Source organism: Schistocerca nitens, chromosome 6, assembly GCF_023898315.1.
Source record: "Schistocerca nitens isolate TAMUIC-IGC-003100 chromosome 6, iqSchNite1.1, whole genome shotgun sequence".
NCBI lineage: Eukaryota > Metazoa > Arthropoda > Insecta > Orthoptera > Acrididae > Schistocerca > Schistocerca nitens.
This window is the reverse complement of record NC_064619.1, coordinates 677,634,921-677,648,257: the sequence shown is the minus strand read 5'-3', so window position 1 is coordinate 677,648,257 and position 13,337 is coordinate 677,634,921. Positions and strand designations below refer to the sequence as shown.

Sequence of the window (13,337 nt, the reverse complement as noted above, 5' to 3'; positions counted from 1 at the left end):
ATAATCGGTTGATGGAATATGAATTACTTGTTAACTGTTTTAACAAAGCACTTTGTTGTCTGTTTGAAATACTGTATGAAATTATTATTACATTTAACTTAAAAAAAAAATCAGATGTGCCTCAAAGAACCACAGACAATTAATGGTTATCATTTATTTGGACTTGGACTTTGCATTAATATACCTGAAGTCCCACAGGTGATAAATTGCGGGTGTGAAAAAAATATATAAAAATGATAGTTTTTGTACTCCTGTTACAATATGACATTTCTTGAATTGTTTTGTGGTCCTCTCTTACTTATTCTAAAATTATTGCAGATGCTACCTACTTTTTCTTCACAAACTTAAGGACTCAATAAACATCCTTTTAAAAGCATTGACAAAATCTCTTTAACTGTTTGAGATCAGTTGTCTTAATACAGGCAAAATAATTTTCTCAAAACCAAAAAATGAGACTAAAACTGTACAAAAATATGTTCGAAGTCTAGTGGCACTGTGTTCAATCTGTGGATCATGTATCTGAGAGCAGCTTGTTTTTGAGACTGTGGGTGGTTTTAGGTTTGGTGTGGTATTGTGTCTATTGTGGTGGTTTTCTGTAAATACTGAATGAGTGTTGCCTATTTTTCTGTATGATATATTTAGGAAGTTTATTTGACCTGCTTCTTCCTCTGAAGTGATCTTCTCTTTTATGTAGTGTGTTTATCTCTGTGTGCAGTTGTTCTGTCTTCAAGTCTGGAGTATCTACTAAGCAGAGGATGTCATTTGTGTATCACCATCACTATAGTAGATTATATTTTCTTGGTAGAATTTTCTGAAATATAACATAGTGAAGACTTTCACTTGCCTTTCACACTAGTTATTTCACTTGTTGATTTAATTTAATGTTCCTTCTTAACACTAAGGATGTAAGGAATGTGATAGGGTATTGCAGTTCACAACTAGTGCTGCACCGTGTTCACAGTTAGTGCTGTACTGTGTCCTTTCTCTTATTTTTTCATATTATCTTACTTTATACTTATAAGTTCATTTAAAAAGTACATGCTACAATTTTCTCCGTTGGACAGTTACCTTGAAGAAACTGGGAGATCCAGACAATGCTCAAAAGGCTTTTGAACAGGCTGCACGCCTGGACCCAACAGATGCTTCCATACCTTTGAACTATGCCATATTTTTGGCTGCTAATGGAAGAAAGGAAGAAGCTGCAGCTCAACTGAAAAGCTTCCAAGATTTAGCACAGCAAGGAACAGTTAACCAGGAGGTGAGAATAATTAGTCTATGACAATATATGTCTCAGACATGGTTGCCAGATCCTTCTTTGTCTTTTTATGTTAGAACAGTTTTGCTATATTCATAGGCCAAACAGATAATTGTGGTGGAAATTAAGAAGACAGTGGGTGCTTATTCTGGAAGCATCTAAAAGAAAGTAGAATGAGGCAGAATTGGACAAAATCTTCCTTTAATCGATGCCTACAGTAGGAGTGTTGAGGATCTTGTAACTGAATACCACTATTAATTCACCCAAAACATTCATGGAAGCATAAAAGTGGTTTTACTGCAAAAGCTCTTTTAAGGTGACATATCATATGTTGATAGGTATCAACTTACACAGGCTTCACTGGGCAGCTCTAGAACAGAAATGTGGCAAAACAATAAAGAATAACCAGTAACATTTATTAAGAGTATGTCACAAAACAGCACTTATCTTTAGTACAATTGGTGTACAGCACTTGATATGCTATACTTAATACAGTGAAATCAGAATAAATTTATTGTCTTTTAGCAGCCCATAATAATGTCATTATAACTGAATGTAATATTGTAGACACTCACGATTGTCCCACTACTCTGTAAATAGCAACTGCTAAGTTGTAACATTGTCTTCTCAGTGGATCTCACAGAACTGCGCTCCATTGCATAATTGCAAGAGCAGTATTGAGCTGGCTGCGGTTACTGAACTGTCAGACTGCTCGATCGTAACTGTGAGTATCTGTAGTACATAGTGTTTTGTGTCTGGTGGAAAGATATCCATCTCTGCCAGTACAAGGCAGAACCAGTGTAGTCAGCACTCCCTTTGGCAGCTCTCCACATTATTGGCAGATGTGTGCAATGTGTAGGTGGACATGGCATGGAAGCAGAAAGTGATCTGAATTTGTCAGCGCCATCTGGAGGCTGCTTCTCGGAACCGAGAGGTGCCGGGTGAGTGGTTGTGCTTCTGTTGGTGGCACCCTCTTGTATTTGTTGTGTACCCTTAAACCTGACATGACAAAGAGATATTGTTTTTATGAGAATCCACAGTAAAACAAATTTGGGAAATTAATAAACCCAGTCTTTGGATAAATGTAGATGACTTCTTCTATGTGCATCCAGAGTTAGTACATTTCATATATGTGCAGGAAACAATGTATTGATGTGACCATAGAGTAAGAATATCTATGGAGTGAGCATTCAGAAGCGCAGAATGAAATTTTTGTTGCAAACACCTGAAAGTCACATGGCTGTAATGCTACTACAGGCAGATACCACTCAAATGCACTATGGGTTTTGTACACATGTTCATTGTCTGCAGCTGGTGATCAAGTAGTTAGCATCACTGCCTGTAGATCACAGGGTCCTGGGTTCGATTCCTGGCTGACTCAAATTTTCTTCACAACTGGGTGTTTGTATTGTCTTCATCACAAATATGTGCAAGTCTCTGAAGTGGCACCAGATAGAAAGACTTATACCAGGCCCAGGCAGCCAAACAACCCCAGAGGCTAGGTCCTAGCTATTAATGCCATATGGTCATTTCATAAGTATACTAATAATTTTTGTTTTATAACTGGAATGAACTCAATTTCTTAGACTTTTCTGGCGATTTTGTGACATCTTGTTGAATCGGGTGGATTGTTGGTGGTCTGCGTTTTTCTAACACAATATTTCGATTTCGTACCTTGGCGTCTTCATCAGGTGCTTTCTGCGACTGAACAACAGGCTGACCATGTCCCGTATTTATATCTGGACCATGTCTGGCGTTCCCTACACCATCCATTCCCACTGTGACCATGTCGGTTGGTCGCCAGATGTTCCATCTTCCGTCCGCGCCCACCTTCGCTGTTTTCCCTGGTGGCAGCCATTTCATGGCGTTTCGTACTAGGTCCGTGCCAGCCAGGCTCATTCCTCGCACTGTTGACAGGCTGCGTTTGTTGTTGGTGACTGTTCCGACTTTCTCCAGTGCCCCTGTCATTCTTCTGGTCTTGTGTTTTCTTCCATTGTTTTTGTAATAGGTCCAAGGCCGGGTTCCACACCATGCCGAGTTGGTATCCAGTTTCCCGGTTTATCAAGTTCTCTGCAATCTCGATTTCAATTGATTCAGTGATGACACTATCCCAAAATATGGGGGTCTGAGATAAGATCCTGGTTTTATCATAATTCATGGTGTGCTCAAGTTCCAAGCAGTGTTCTGCTACTGCTGATTTAGTGGCTTGTCATCGCCTGGTATCTCTTTGGTGCTCTTTACATCTTATGTCTACGGTCCTGGTGGTCTGGCCAATGTGAGACATACTGCATTCATATGGTATATGGGAGATACCAGGTTTTCACAATCCGAGATCATCCTTAACCATTCCAAGAAACACTTTGATGATCTTGTTTGTTGGGCAGAACACGCTCTTGATATTGTACTTTTTCATTATTCTGCTGATCTTAGCAGATATAGGTCCTGCTTATGATAGAAAGGCTACCGTCCTGGTCTCTTTATCTTGTTCTTCTCCCTCAGTATCAGGCCATGTGGAGGGGTTTAGCGCCTTGCAGATGTCCCTTGTTGAGTATCCATTGTCTGCGAACACTTGCTGTAGGTGTTCTAACTCTGCTGCAAAGCTGTCTGAGTTGGACAATGTTTTGGCTTGGTGAACAAGTGTTTTCAGCACCCCATTCTTCTGTGCTGGATCATGGCAGCTGTCAGCTTGTAGGTATAAGTCGGTATGTGTAGGTTTTCTATACACACTATGGCCTAATGTGCCATCTGTCTTCCTTTTCACCAGGACATCCAGGAAAGGAAGTTGACCATTATTTTCTAGTTCCATTGTGAACTTAATGCTGGGGTGTATCAAGTTCAGATGGTCAAGAAACTCATGCAGTTTTTTCCGACCATGTGGCCAGATGACAAACGTGTCATCAATGTACCTAAAGAAATAGGTCGGCTTGTAGGCAGCGGTCATAAGTGCCTCATCCTCGAATCTCTCCATAAACAGATTTGCAACTACCGGAGATAAGGAACTACCCATCGCCACTCCTTCAGTCTGTTCATAAAATTGACCTCCACATAGGAAAGAGGTCGAGGTTAAGACATGCTTGAAAAGGTCCAAGACAGATCCACCAAATTTTTCACTGATTAATCGAGTGTGTCCTGAAGTGGTATCCTAGTGAACAGAGACACAACATCAAAGCTGTCCATGATGTCTGTGTTAGAGATTAGTAGGTTTTTGAAACGTTCCACGAAGTCTGATGAGTTACAGATGTGGTGGACGCACTTTCCCACATACGGTGCTAACATCTTCTTAATGTGGGTGACTGTAGGATAGGTGGTTGCACCAATATTGCTTACAATAGGATGCAACGGTATACCCTCTTTATGGACCTTGAGCAATCCATGTAATCTAGGTGGTACTGGTGCCTTAGCTTTCAGTTACTTGACAACCTTCTCAGACCATCCTGTTTCCTTGACCAGAGCTCTGGTTTTCCTGTCTACTCTATTGGTGGGGTCATTCTCTAGTGGACTGTAAGCAGGTTCCTGTAAAAGCTGACTGATCTGCTCATAGTCGGTCTTCGACAGTACGACAGTAGAGTTCCCCTTGTCTGCTGGTAAGACCACTATGCTTTCATCTTCCCACAAACTCTTGCGGGCCATCCTCTCATCTCTTGAAATGTTTGTTTTGGGTGGTCTGGCTTTGGTGAGTGTCCTGTACATCTCTCTCCAAATCTCTTCTGCAACACTTGATGGTATTTCCACAGAGTTGATGAAGCTGGGGATTGGCAGGTTTCTAGGAGTGACTGCAAAGTTGAGGCCCCTTCCGAGCACTTTTAAGGTGGCATCTTCTAATGGGCAACTGCTCAAATTTACCACCTTGTGAGTATCATGTGCCTGTTGCACTTTTTTTATTCATGCTCTCAAATTTCGCCAGTTGTCGAGCTGTACCATTGTGTTTAATGTGTGTCATCAGCAACCATGTCATACCGTCCATCCTGTACCAGTCCTCTGGTACTAAGTTGTTTGCCAAATCCAGGTGTAGTCGAAGCAGATCCCTAGAGGTAACGTCCAGTCTATGCCGCATATCACGGATCCTTTCCCTTACCAGGCCCATACTGGCGCAATGCTGGATTCTGTTAGCAGCCTTAGATGTTATATGGTGTTTAGTTTTGGCAAAAAAAGACACCACATCATCTTCTCTGCACCTAAGCAGGAAACTGAGCACGCTCACCATCCTCTCTTTGCACTGTCGTAACTTCTCCAGTAACTTCATCTTCTTGCATATTTCCTCCCCGTAGAGTCTTGCAATGTAATTTCTTAGACTTTCCCGGTGATTTTGTGACATCTCGTTGAATCGGGTGTACTGCTGGTGGTCTGCGTTTTTCTAACACAATATTTCAGCATCGTATCTCGGCATAAAGGGGTACGCCATGAAACGGCCACCACTGGGGAAAACGGTGGAGGTGGGCGCGGACGGAAGATGGAACATCTGGCGACCAACCGACACGGTCACAGAGGGAGCGGATGGTGTACGGAATGTCAGACATGGTCCAGACATACATATGGGACACGGTCTCAGCCTGTCATTCAGTCACAGGAAGCACCTGATGAGGTCGCCAGAGGACAAATGTAAGGATGTAGAAGCTCATATCACTAGGGGTAAGATAGACATTGCCTACAGGAAAATTAAACAGGCCTTTGGAGAAAAGAGAACCAATTGTATGACTATCAAGTCATAAGCAAACAAAAGCAAGTGGAAAGGTGGAAGGAGTACATAGGGAGTCTACACAAGGGAGACGTACTTGAGAGCAATATTATGGAACTGGAAGAGGATGTAGATGAAGATGAGATGGGAGATATGATACTATGTGAATAATTTGACAGAGCACTGAAAGACCTAAGTTGAAACAAGGTCACAGGAATATACAACATTCCATTAGAACTACTGATAGCCTTGGGAGAGCCAGCCATGACAAAACTCTTCCAGCTGGTGAGCAAGATGTATGAGACAGGTGAAATAACCCACAGAAGAATATAATAATTCCAGTTACAAAGAAAGCAGGTGCTGACAGTTGTGAAAATTACTGAACTATCAGTTTAATAAGTCACGATTGCAAAATATTAACATGAATTCTTTACAGACAAATGGAAAAACTAGTACAAACCGACATCGGGGAAGATCAATTTGGATTCCTTAGAAATGTTGGAACACATGAGGCAATACTGACCCTACGACTTATCTTAGAAGACAGATTAAGGAAAGGCAAACCTATATTTCTAGCATTTCTAGACTTAGAGAAAGCTTTTGACAATGTTGACTGGAATACTCTCTTTCAAATTCTGAAGGTGGAAAGTGTAAAATACAGGGAGTGAAAGGTTATTTACAATTTGTACAGAAACCAAGTGGCCATTATAAGAGTCGAGGGGCATGAATGGAAAGCAGTGGTTGAGAAGGCAGTGAAACAGGATTGTAGCCTATCCCCCATGTTGTTCAATCTGTATATTGAGCAAGCAGTAAAAGAACCAAAAGAATAATTTGGACTAGAATTAAAATCCATGGAGAAGAAATAAAAACTTTGAGGTTTGCTGATGACACTGTAATTCTGTCACAGACAGCAAAGGACCTGGACAGCTCAACGGACTGGACAGTGTCTTGAAAGGAGGATATAAGATGAATGTCAACAAAAGCAAAATGAAGATAATGGAATGTAGTATCAGGCGATGATGAGGGAGTTAGATAAGGAAATAAGACAATTAAAGTAGTAAATGAGTTTTGCTATTTGGGGAGCAAAATAACTGATGATGGTCGAAGTAGAGAGGATGTAAAATGTAAACTGGCTATGGCAAGGAAAGCGTTTCTGAAGATGAGAAATTTGTTACCATCAAGTATAGATTTAAGTGCCTGGAAGTCCTTTCTGAAAGTATTTTGTTTGGAGTGTAGCCATGTATGGGAGTGAAACAAGGACTAAAAACAGTGTAGACAAGAAGAGAATATAAACTTTCAAAATTTGGTGCTACAGAAGAATGCTGAAGATTAGATGGATAGATCATGTAACTAATGAGGAGGTACTGAATAGAATTGGGGAGAAGAGGAGTTTGTGGCATAACTTGACTAAAAGAAGGCATCAGTTGGTAGGACACATTCTGAGGCATAAAGGGATCGCCAATTTAGTATTGAAGGGAAACATGGAGGGTAAAAATCATACGGGGAGACCATGAGATGAATACACTAAGCAGATTCAGAAAGTTTTAGGTTGCAGCTGTTATTTGGAGATGCAGAGGCTTGTAGAGGATAGAGTAGCATGGAGAGCTGCATCAAACCAGTATCTGGACTGATGACCATAACAAGAACAACAATAAAAAGGGTAAAAATGTTATTTAAAAAAAAAAAACCTACTTGAAAATTAAGGTGTGTCTTATAATCTGTAGCATATTATGGTCTATAAAATACTATATGTAACTTCATAAAAATACTGAATTTCCTGCAGAAGGTGACTGAAAAAGTGAGTCCTTTCTTCTGCTTACTTTCTTAACAAACATGTCAGAAATTGTATCAGTAATTGTTGTCCATTGTTGCTGTTAAAGATATTTATTGCTATTGGACACTTAATTGTCGTGAATGCTATCAGAACATCAGATATTTAAAGTTTACTGTTGCTAAATGTAAGTATTTTTCACTGATTATGTTTACAGCAAGCTCCCAATTACAAGGGATAATGTATATCTGAGACTGCAACAATCAGGATACTGAAAGCTGCTATTTACTGTATTTAGAGAACATGTTACATGCCATATTTGAAAGCTCACTGTATAAAACAAGATATAAAACCTAATGGGAACAGAAAAATCAGACTAGGATTCATTTCCGAAACACTCCAGCAGAGTATAGCCAACAGCAAACAGGTGGGTCAGGAACAGACGTCTCCCAGCACAAAAGCAAGTTGTAATATTACATATTCATATCGGTCGCCAGCCTAATTTGACATTCTTGTGTCAAGCAATATAATAAAGCAGAAGGCAGTGCTAAGACTAATCTAACCTTCCTTGACACACACACACACACACACACACACACACACACACACACACTATATCTATTTACACTACAACACAGTAACCTAACAATGCAGATAAATGCACTACCAACTTGGAAGTCAGACAAACAACTGGCCAATGACATAGCAAACAGTAACAACGTGTACCTTAAATGAACTAGATGCAGCAGTTTATAAAACTAATTGCCAACACACATGAAACTAATAGCAATACTAAACAGAGAAGAGCATAAAATGATTCTGACTTAGATCAAGGGATCATACTCAGTAATGATCATACTCTATAATTCCCATGCAATCATACTCTATAACATCATTGCTTAGTACAGGGTCTTTATGCCTGTGCATTAACCAACTTGCAATAGAATCACTAACACATTAAATATTTCTTTCTTACGATTAGTTTGAAGCAGTTAAACAGAAAGCAAATCTAACTACACTGGCTCTGAAGGAGCGTTTGCTTTGCTTCATTAACTAAGTAACATAGCACATGAGGGCCCTTAAACTTTCATGGTTTGAAGAACCATGCTCATTAACAAAACTACTCAAGTATGTGTGAGAAGTGGTAAATATTCTCATTAATAATTATTAAGTAAAGCACAACTAACTATAACTCTTTAAATAACAAATGTGTTTTGATAAGCACTCTTTTTAACCTACTCAAAGTATAGTTGGCTGTGCAAATATCAGCACAACATTACATTCAAGTTCAAACACTTTCTCATGAAATGAACCCTCATAAAACTGTAATTCTGATCAAAGTGCATAAATGCAACAATTAATAATCTTCTTCACTTCTAATCAATATTATTTTTCTTTAAACTAACAACTTAACTATTTTCAGGCAGCTTTTCAAGTAAGGCAAATTATTCAAGAAAATGACTGCAGATTGATTTTAAATTGTGCTGGAAGTGGTGTATTTCTCAAACTATAAAACTGAACTTTTAACACTATCACTCCACACATTAGGAAATAATCACAACTATTTTTACAGCTGTTGATTAAGTCTTTCCATAATAAATTAGGATACTTAAATTCACTAGGATAGGATTCCTGTCCAGGTTTGTGGTTTGGGATAATCATGGACCTTGCCGTTGGTGGGGAGGCTTGCGTGCCTCAGCGATACAGATAGCCGTACCGTAGGTACAACCACAACGGAGGGGTATCTGTTGAGAGGCCAGACAAACGTGTGGTTCCTGAAGAGGGGCAGCAGCCTTTTCAGTAGTTGCAAGGGCAACAGTATGGATGAGTGACTGATATGGCCTTGTAACATTGACCAAAACGGCCTTGCTGTGCTGGTACTGCGAACGGCTGAAAGCAAGGGGAAACTACGGCCGTAATTTTTCCCGAGGGCATGCAGCTTTACTGTATGATTAAATGATGATGGCGTCCTCTTGGGTAAAATATTCCGGAGGTAAAATAGTCCCCCATTCGGATCTCCGGGCGGGGACTACTCAAGAGGACGTCGTTATCAGGAGAAAGAAAACTGGCGTTCTATGGATCGGAGCGTGGAATGTCAGATCCCTTAATCGGGCAGGTAGGTTAGAAAATTTAAAAAGGGAAATGGATAGGTTAAAGTTAGATATAGTGGGAATTAGTGAAGTTCGGTGGCAGGAGGAACAAGACTTCTGGTCAGGTGACTACAGGGTTATAAACACAAAGTCAAATAGGGGTAATGCAGGAGTAGGTTTAATAATGAATAGGAAAATAGGAATGCGAGTAAGCTACTACAAACAGCATAGTGAACGAATTATTGTGGCCAAGATAGATACGAAGCCCACACCTACTACAGTAGTACAAGTTTATATGCCAACTAGCTCTGCAGATGATGAAGAAATTGATGAAATGTATGACGAGATAAAAGAAATTATTCAGGTAGTGAAGGGAGACGAAAATTTAATAGTGATGGGTGACTGGAATTCGTCAGTAGGAAAAGGGAGAGAAGGAAACGTAGTAGGTGAATATGGATTGGGGCTAAGAAATGAAAGAGGAAGCCGCCTGGTAGAATTTTGCACAGAGCATAACTTAATCATAGCTAACACTTGGTTTAAGAATCATGATAGAAGGTTGTATACATGGAAGAACCCTGGAGATACTAAAAGGTATCAGATAGATTATATAATGGTAAGACAGAGATTTAGGAACCAGGTTTTAAATTGTAAGACATTTCCAGGGGCAGATGTGGACTCTGACCACAATCTATTGGTTATGACCTGTAGATTAAAACTGAAGAAACTGCAAAAAGGTGGGAATTTAAGGAGATGGGACCTGGATAAACTGAAAGAACCAGAGGTTGTACAGAGTCTCAGGGAGAGCATAAGAGAACAATTGACAGGAATGGGGGAAAGAAATACAGTAGAAGAATGGGTTGCTCTGAGGGATGAAGTAGTGAAGGCAGCAGACGATCAAGTAGGTAAAAAGAAGAGGGCTAATAGGAATACAAATGTCTCAAAAATGAGATCGACAGGAAGTGCAAAATGGCTACGCAGGGATGGCTAGAGGACAAATGTAAGGATGTAGAGGCTTATCTCACTAGGGGTAAGATAAATACTGCCTACAGGAAAATTAAAGGGACCTTTGGAGATAGGAGAAAGACTTGTATGAACATCAAGAGCTCAGATGGAAACCCAGTTCTAAGCAAAGAAGGGAAAGCAGAAAGGTGGAAGGAGTACATAGAGGGTCTATACAAGGGCGATGTACTTGAGAACAATATTATGGAAATGGAAGAGGATGTAGATGAAGATGAAATGCGAGATACGATACTGCGTGAAGAGTTTGACAGAGCACTGAAAGACCTGAGTCGAAACAAGGCCCCGGGAGTAGACAACATTCCATTAGAACTACTGATGGCCTTGGGAGAGCCAGTCCTGACAAAACTCTACCATCTGGTGAGCAAGATGTATGAGACAGGCGAAATACCCTCAGACTTCAAGAAGAATATAATAATTCCAATCCCAAAGAAAACAGGTGTTGACAGATGTGAAAATTACCGAACAATCAGTTTAATAAGCCACAGCTGCAAAATACTAACACGAATTCTTTACAGACGAATGGAAAAACTAGTAGAAGCCGACCTCAGGGAAGATCAGTTTGGATTCCGTAGAAATACTGGAACACGTGAGGCAATACTGACCTTACGACTTATCTTAGAAGAAAGATTAAGGAAAGGCAAACCTACGTTTCTAGCATTTGTAGACTTAGAGAAAGCTTTTGACAATGTTGACTGGAATACTCTCTTTCAAATTCTAAAGGTGGCAGGGGTAAAATACATGGAGCTAAAGGCTATTTACAATTTGTACAGAAACCAGATGGCAGTTATAAGAGTCAAGGGGTATGAAAGGGAAGCAGTGGTTGGGAAGGGAGTAAGACAGGGTTGTAGCCTCTCCCCGATGTTATTCAATCTGTATATTGAGCAAGCAGTAAAGGAAACAAAAGAAAAATTCGGAGTAGGTATTAAACTCCATGGAGAAGAAATAAAAACTTTGAGGTTCGCCGATGACATTGTAATTCTGCCAGAGACAGCAAAGGACTTGGAAGAGCAGTTGAACGGAATGAATGGTGTCTTGAAGGGAGGATATAAGATGAACATCAACAAAAGCAAAACGAGGATAATGGAATGTAGTCGAATTAAATCGGGTGATATTAGATTAGGAAATGAGACACTTAAAGTAGTAAAGGAGTTTTGCTATTTGGGGAGCAAAATAACTGATGATGGTCGAAGTAGAGAGGATATAAAATGTAGACTGGCAATGGCAAGGAAAGCGTTTCTGAAGAAGAGAAATTTGTTAACATCGAGTATAGATTTAAGTGTCAGGAAGTCATTTCTGAAAGTATTTGTATGGAGTGTAGCCATGTATGGAAGTGAAACATGGACGGTTAATAGTTTGGACAAGAAGAGAATAGAAGCTTTTGAAATGTGGTGCTACAGAAGAATGCTGAAGATTAGATGGGTAGATCACATAACTAATGAGGAAGTATTGAATAGGATTGGGCAGAAGAGAAGTTTGTGGCACAACTTGACCAGAAGAAGGGATCGGTTGGTAGGACATGTTCTGAGACATCAAGGGATCACCAATTTAGTATTGGAGGGCAGCGTGGAGGGTAAAAATTGTAGGGGGAGACCAAGAGATGGAATACACTAAGCAGATTCAGAAGGATGTAGGTTGCAGTAGGTACTGGGAGATGAAGAAGCTTGCACAGGATAGAGTAGCATGGAGAGCTGCATCAAACCAGTCTCGGGACTGAAGACCACAACAACAACAGCTCTAACGTAGTAGGCGAGTGTCAGCAATATGTCTTGTGGTCTTATCGTTGTGTGTTTATCTTCTGCCGTTAGGTCAGACGATAGAAATGCCACTTGCACGCTTAGAGTAGCAGATTGACGGTGACCAACTTTAAATAGAACTTGATTAATTTTCACACACATTTATTAAAATAATAAAAAGCATAGACATTACGTAATTTGATTCTGGATGCTGTTTACAATTGACAATCTGAAGTTCCTTTGGTCCTGGTACGTTAATCTTATTCTCACATACCTCTGATACTGGACAAAGTGTATATTCATTTATCTTCATGGCTATGTGGAGGAATTTGATAACCTTATTAGGTGCAGACTGAAACTTGACTATAGACTAGTACGGACAAATGTAGACTGGTACAGACAGGTGCAGGTAAATGCAGACGCATACAGACTAATGCAAACTGACTGATCGGAGGTCTGTACACTCGTTATAATACCTCGCGTGTTCAGGTATCACTGCGCGAGTGTGATCCGCGAGGAGAAAAGGTTCTACGTTAGCAGCAATCTCATTGGCTGTGTTACATATTAATACGCAGATCGGCGGAAGCAGAATTTGGTCCGTCTCTAAGGCAGCGCCATCTCGTAGTGCGGAGATGGACGAGAGCTGCGCCTGCGCTGTTGTGCTTAGCGCGGCACGCTCTAGTGGGAAAGTTGTGTACGCGCTGACTACGTGGAACTATGTACACAACAATTCCCTAACTATGGAACAAGTCATTTACAGTACATTATATAACAATCATTCCAGTAATTACTT

General features: G+C 40.2%; 1 protein-coding gene across 1 annotated transcript in view; it reads left to right on the top strand.

The window, feature by feature from the left end:
• LOC126262458 (Bardet-Biedl syndrome 4 protein-like) overlaps positions 1-13,337 on the top strand; it is a 135,837-nt gene that overhangs the window by 96,116 nt on the left and 26,384 nt on the right. The window contains exon 9 of the mRNA XM_049959114.1: positions 1,065-1,258. Within this exon, the coding sequence (XP_049815071.1) occupies positions 1,065-1,258 (194 nt within the window). The remainder of the gene's footprint in view (positions 1-1,064; positions 1,259-13,337) is intronic.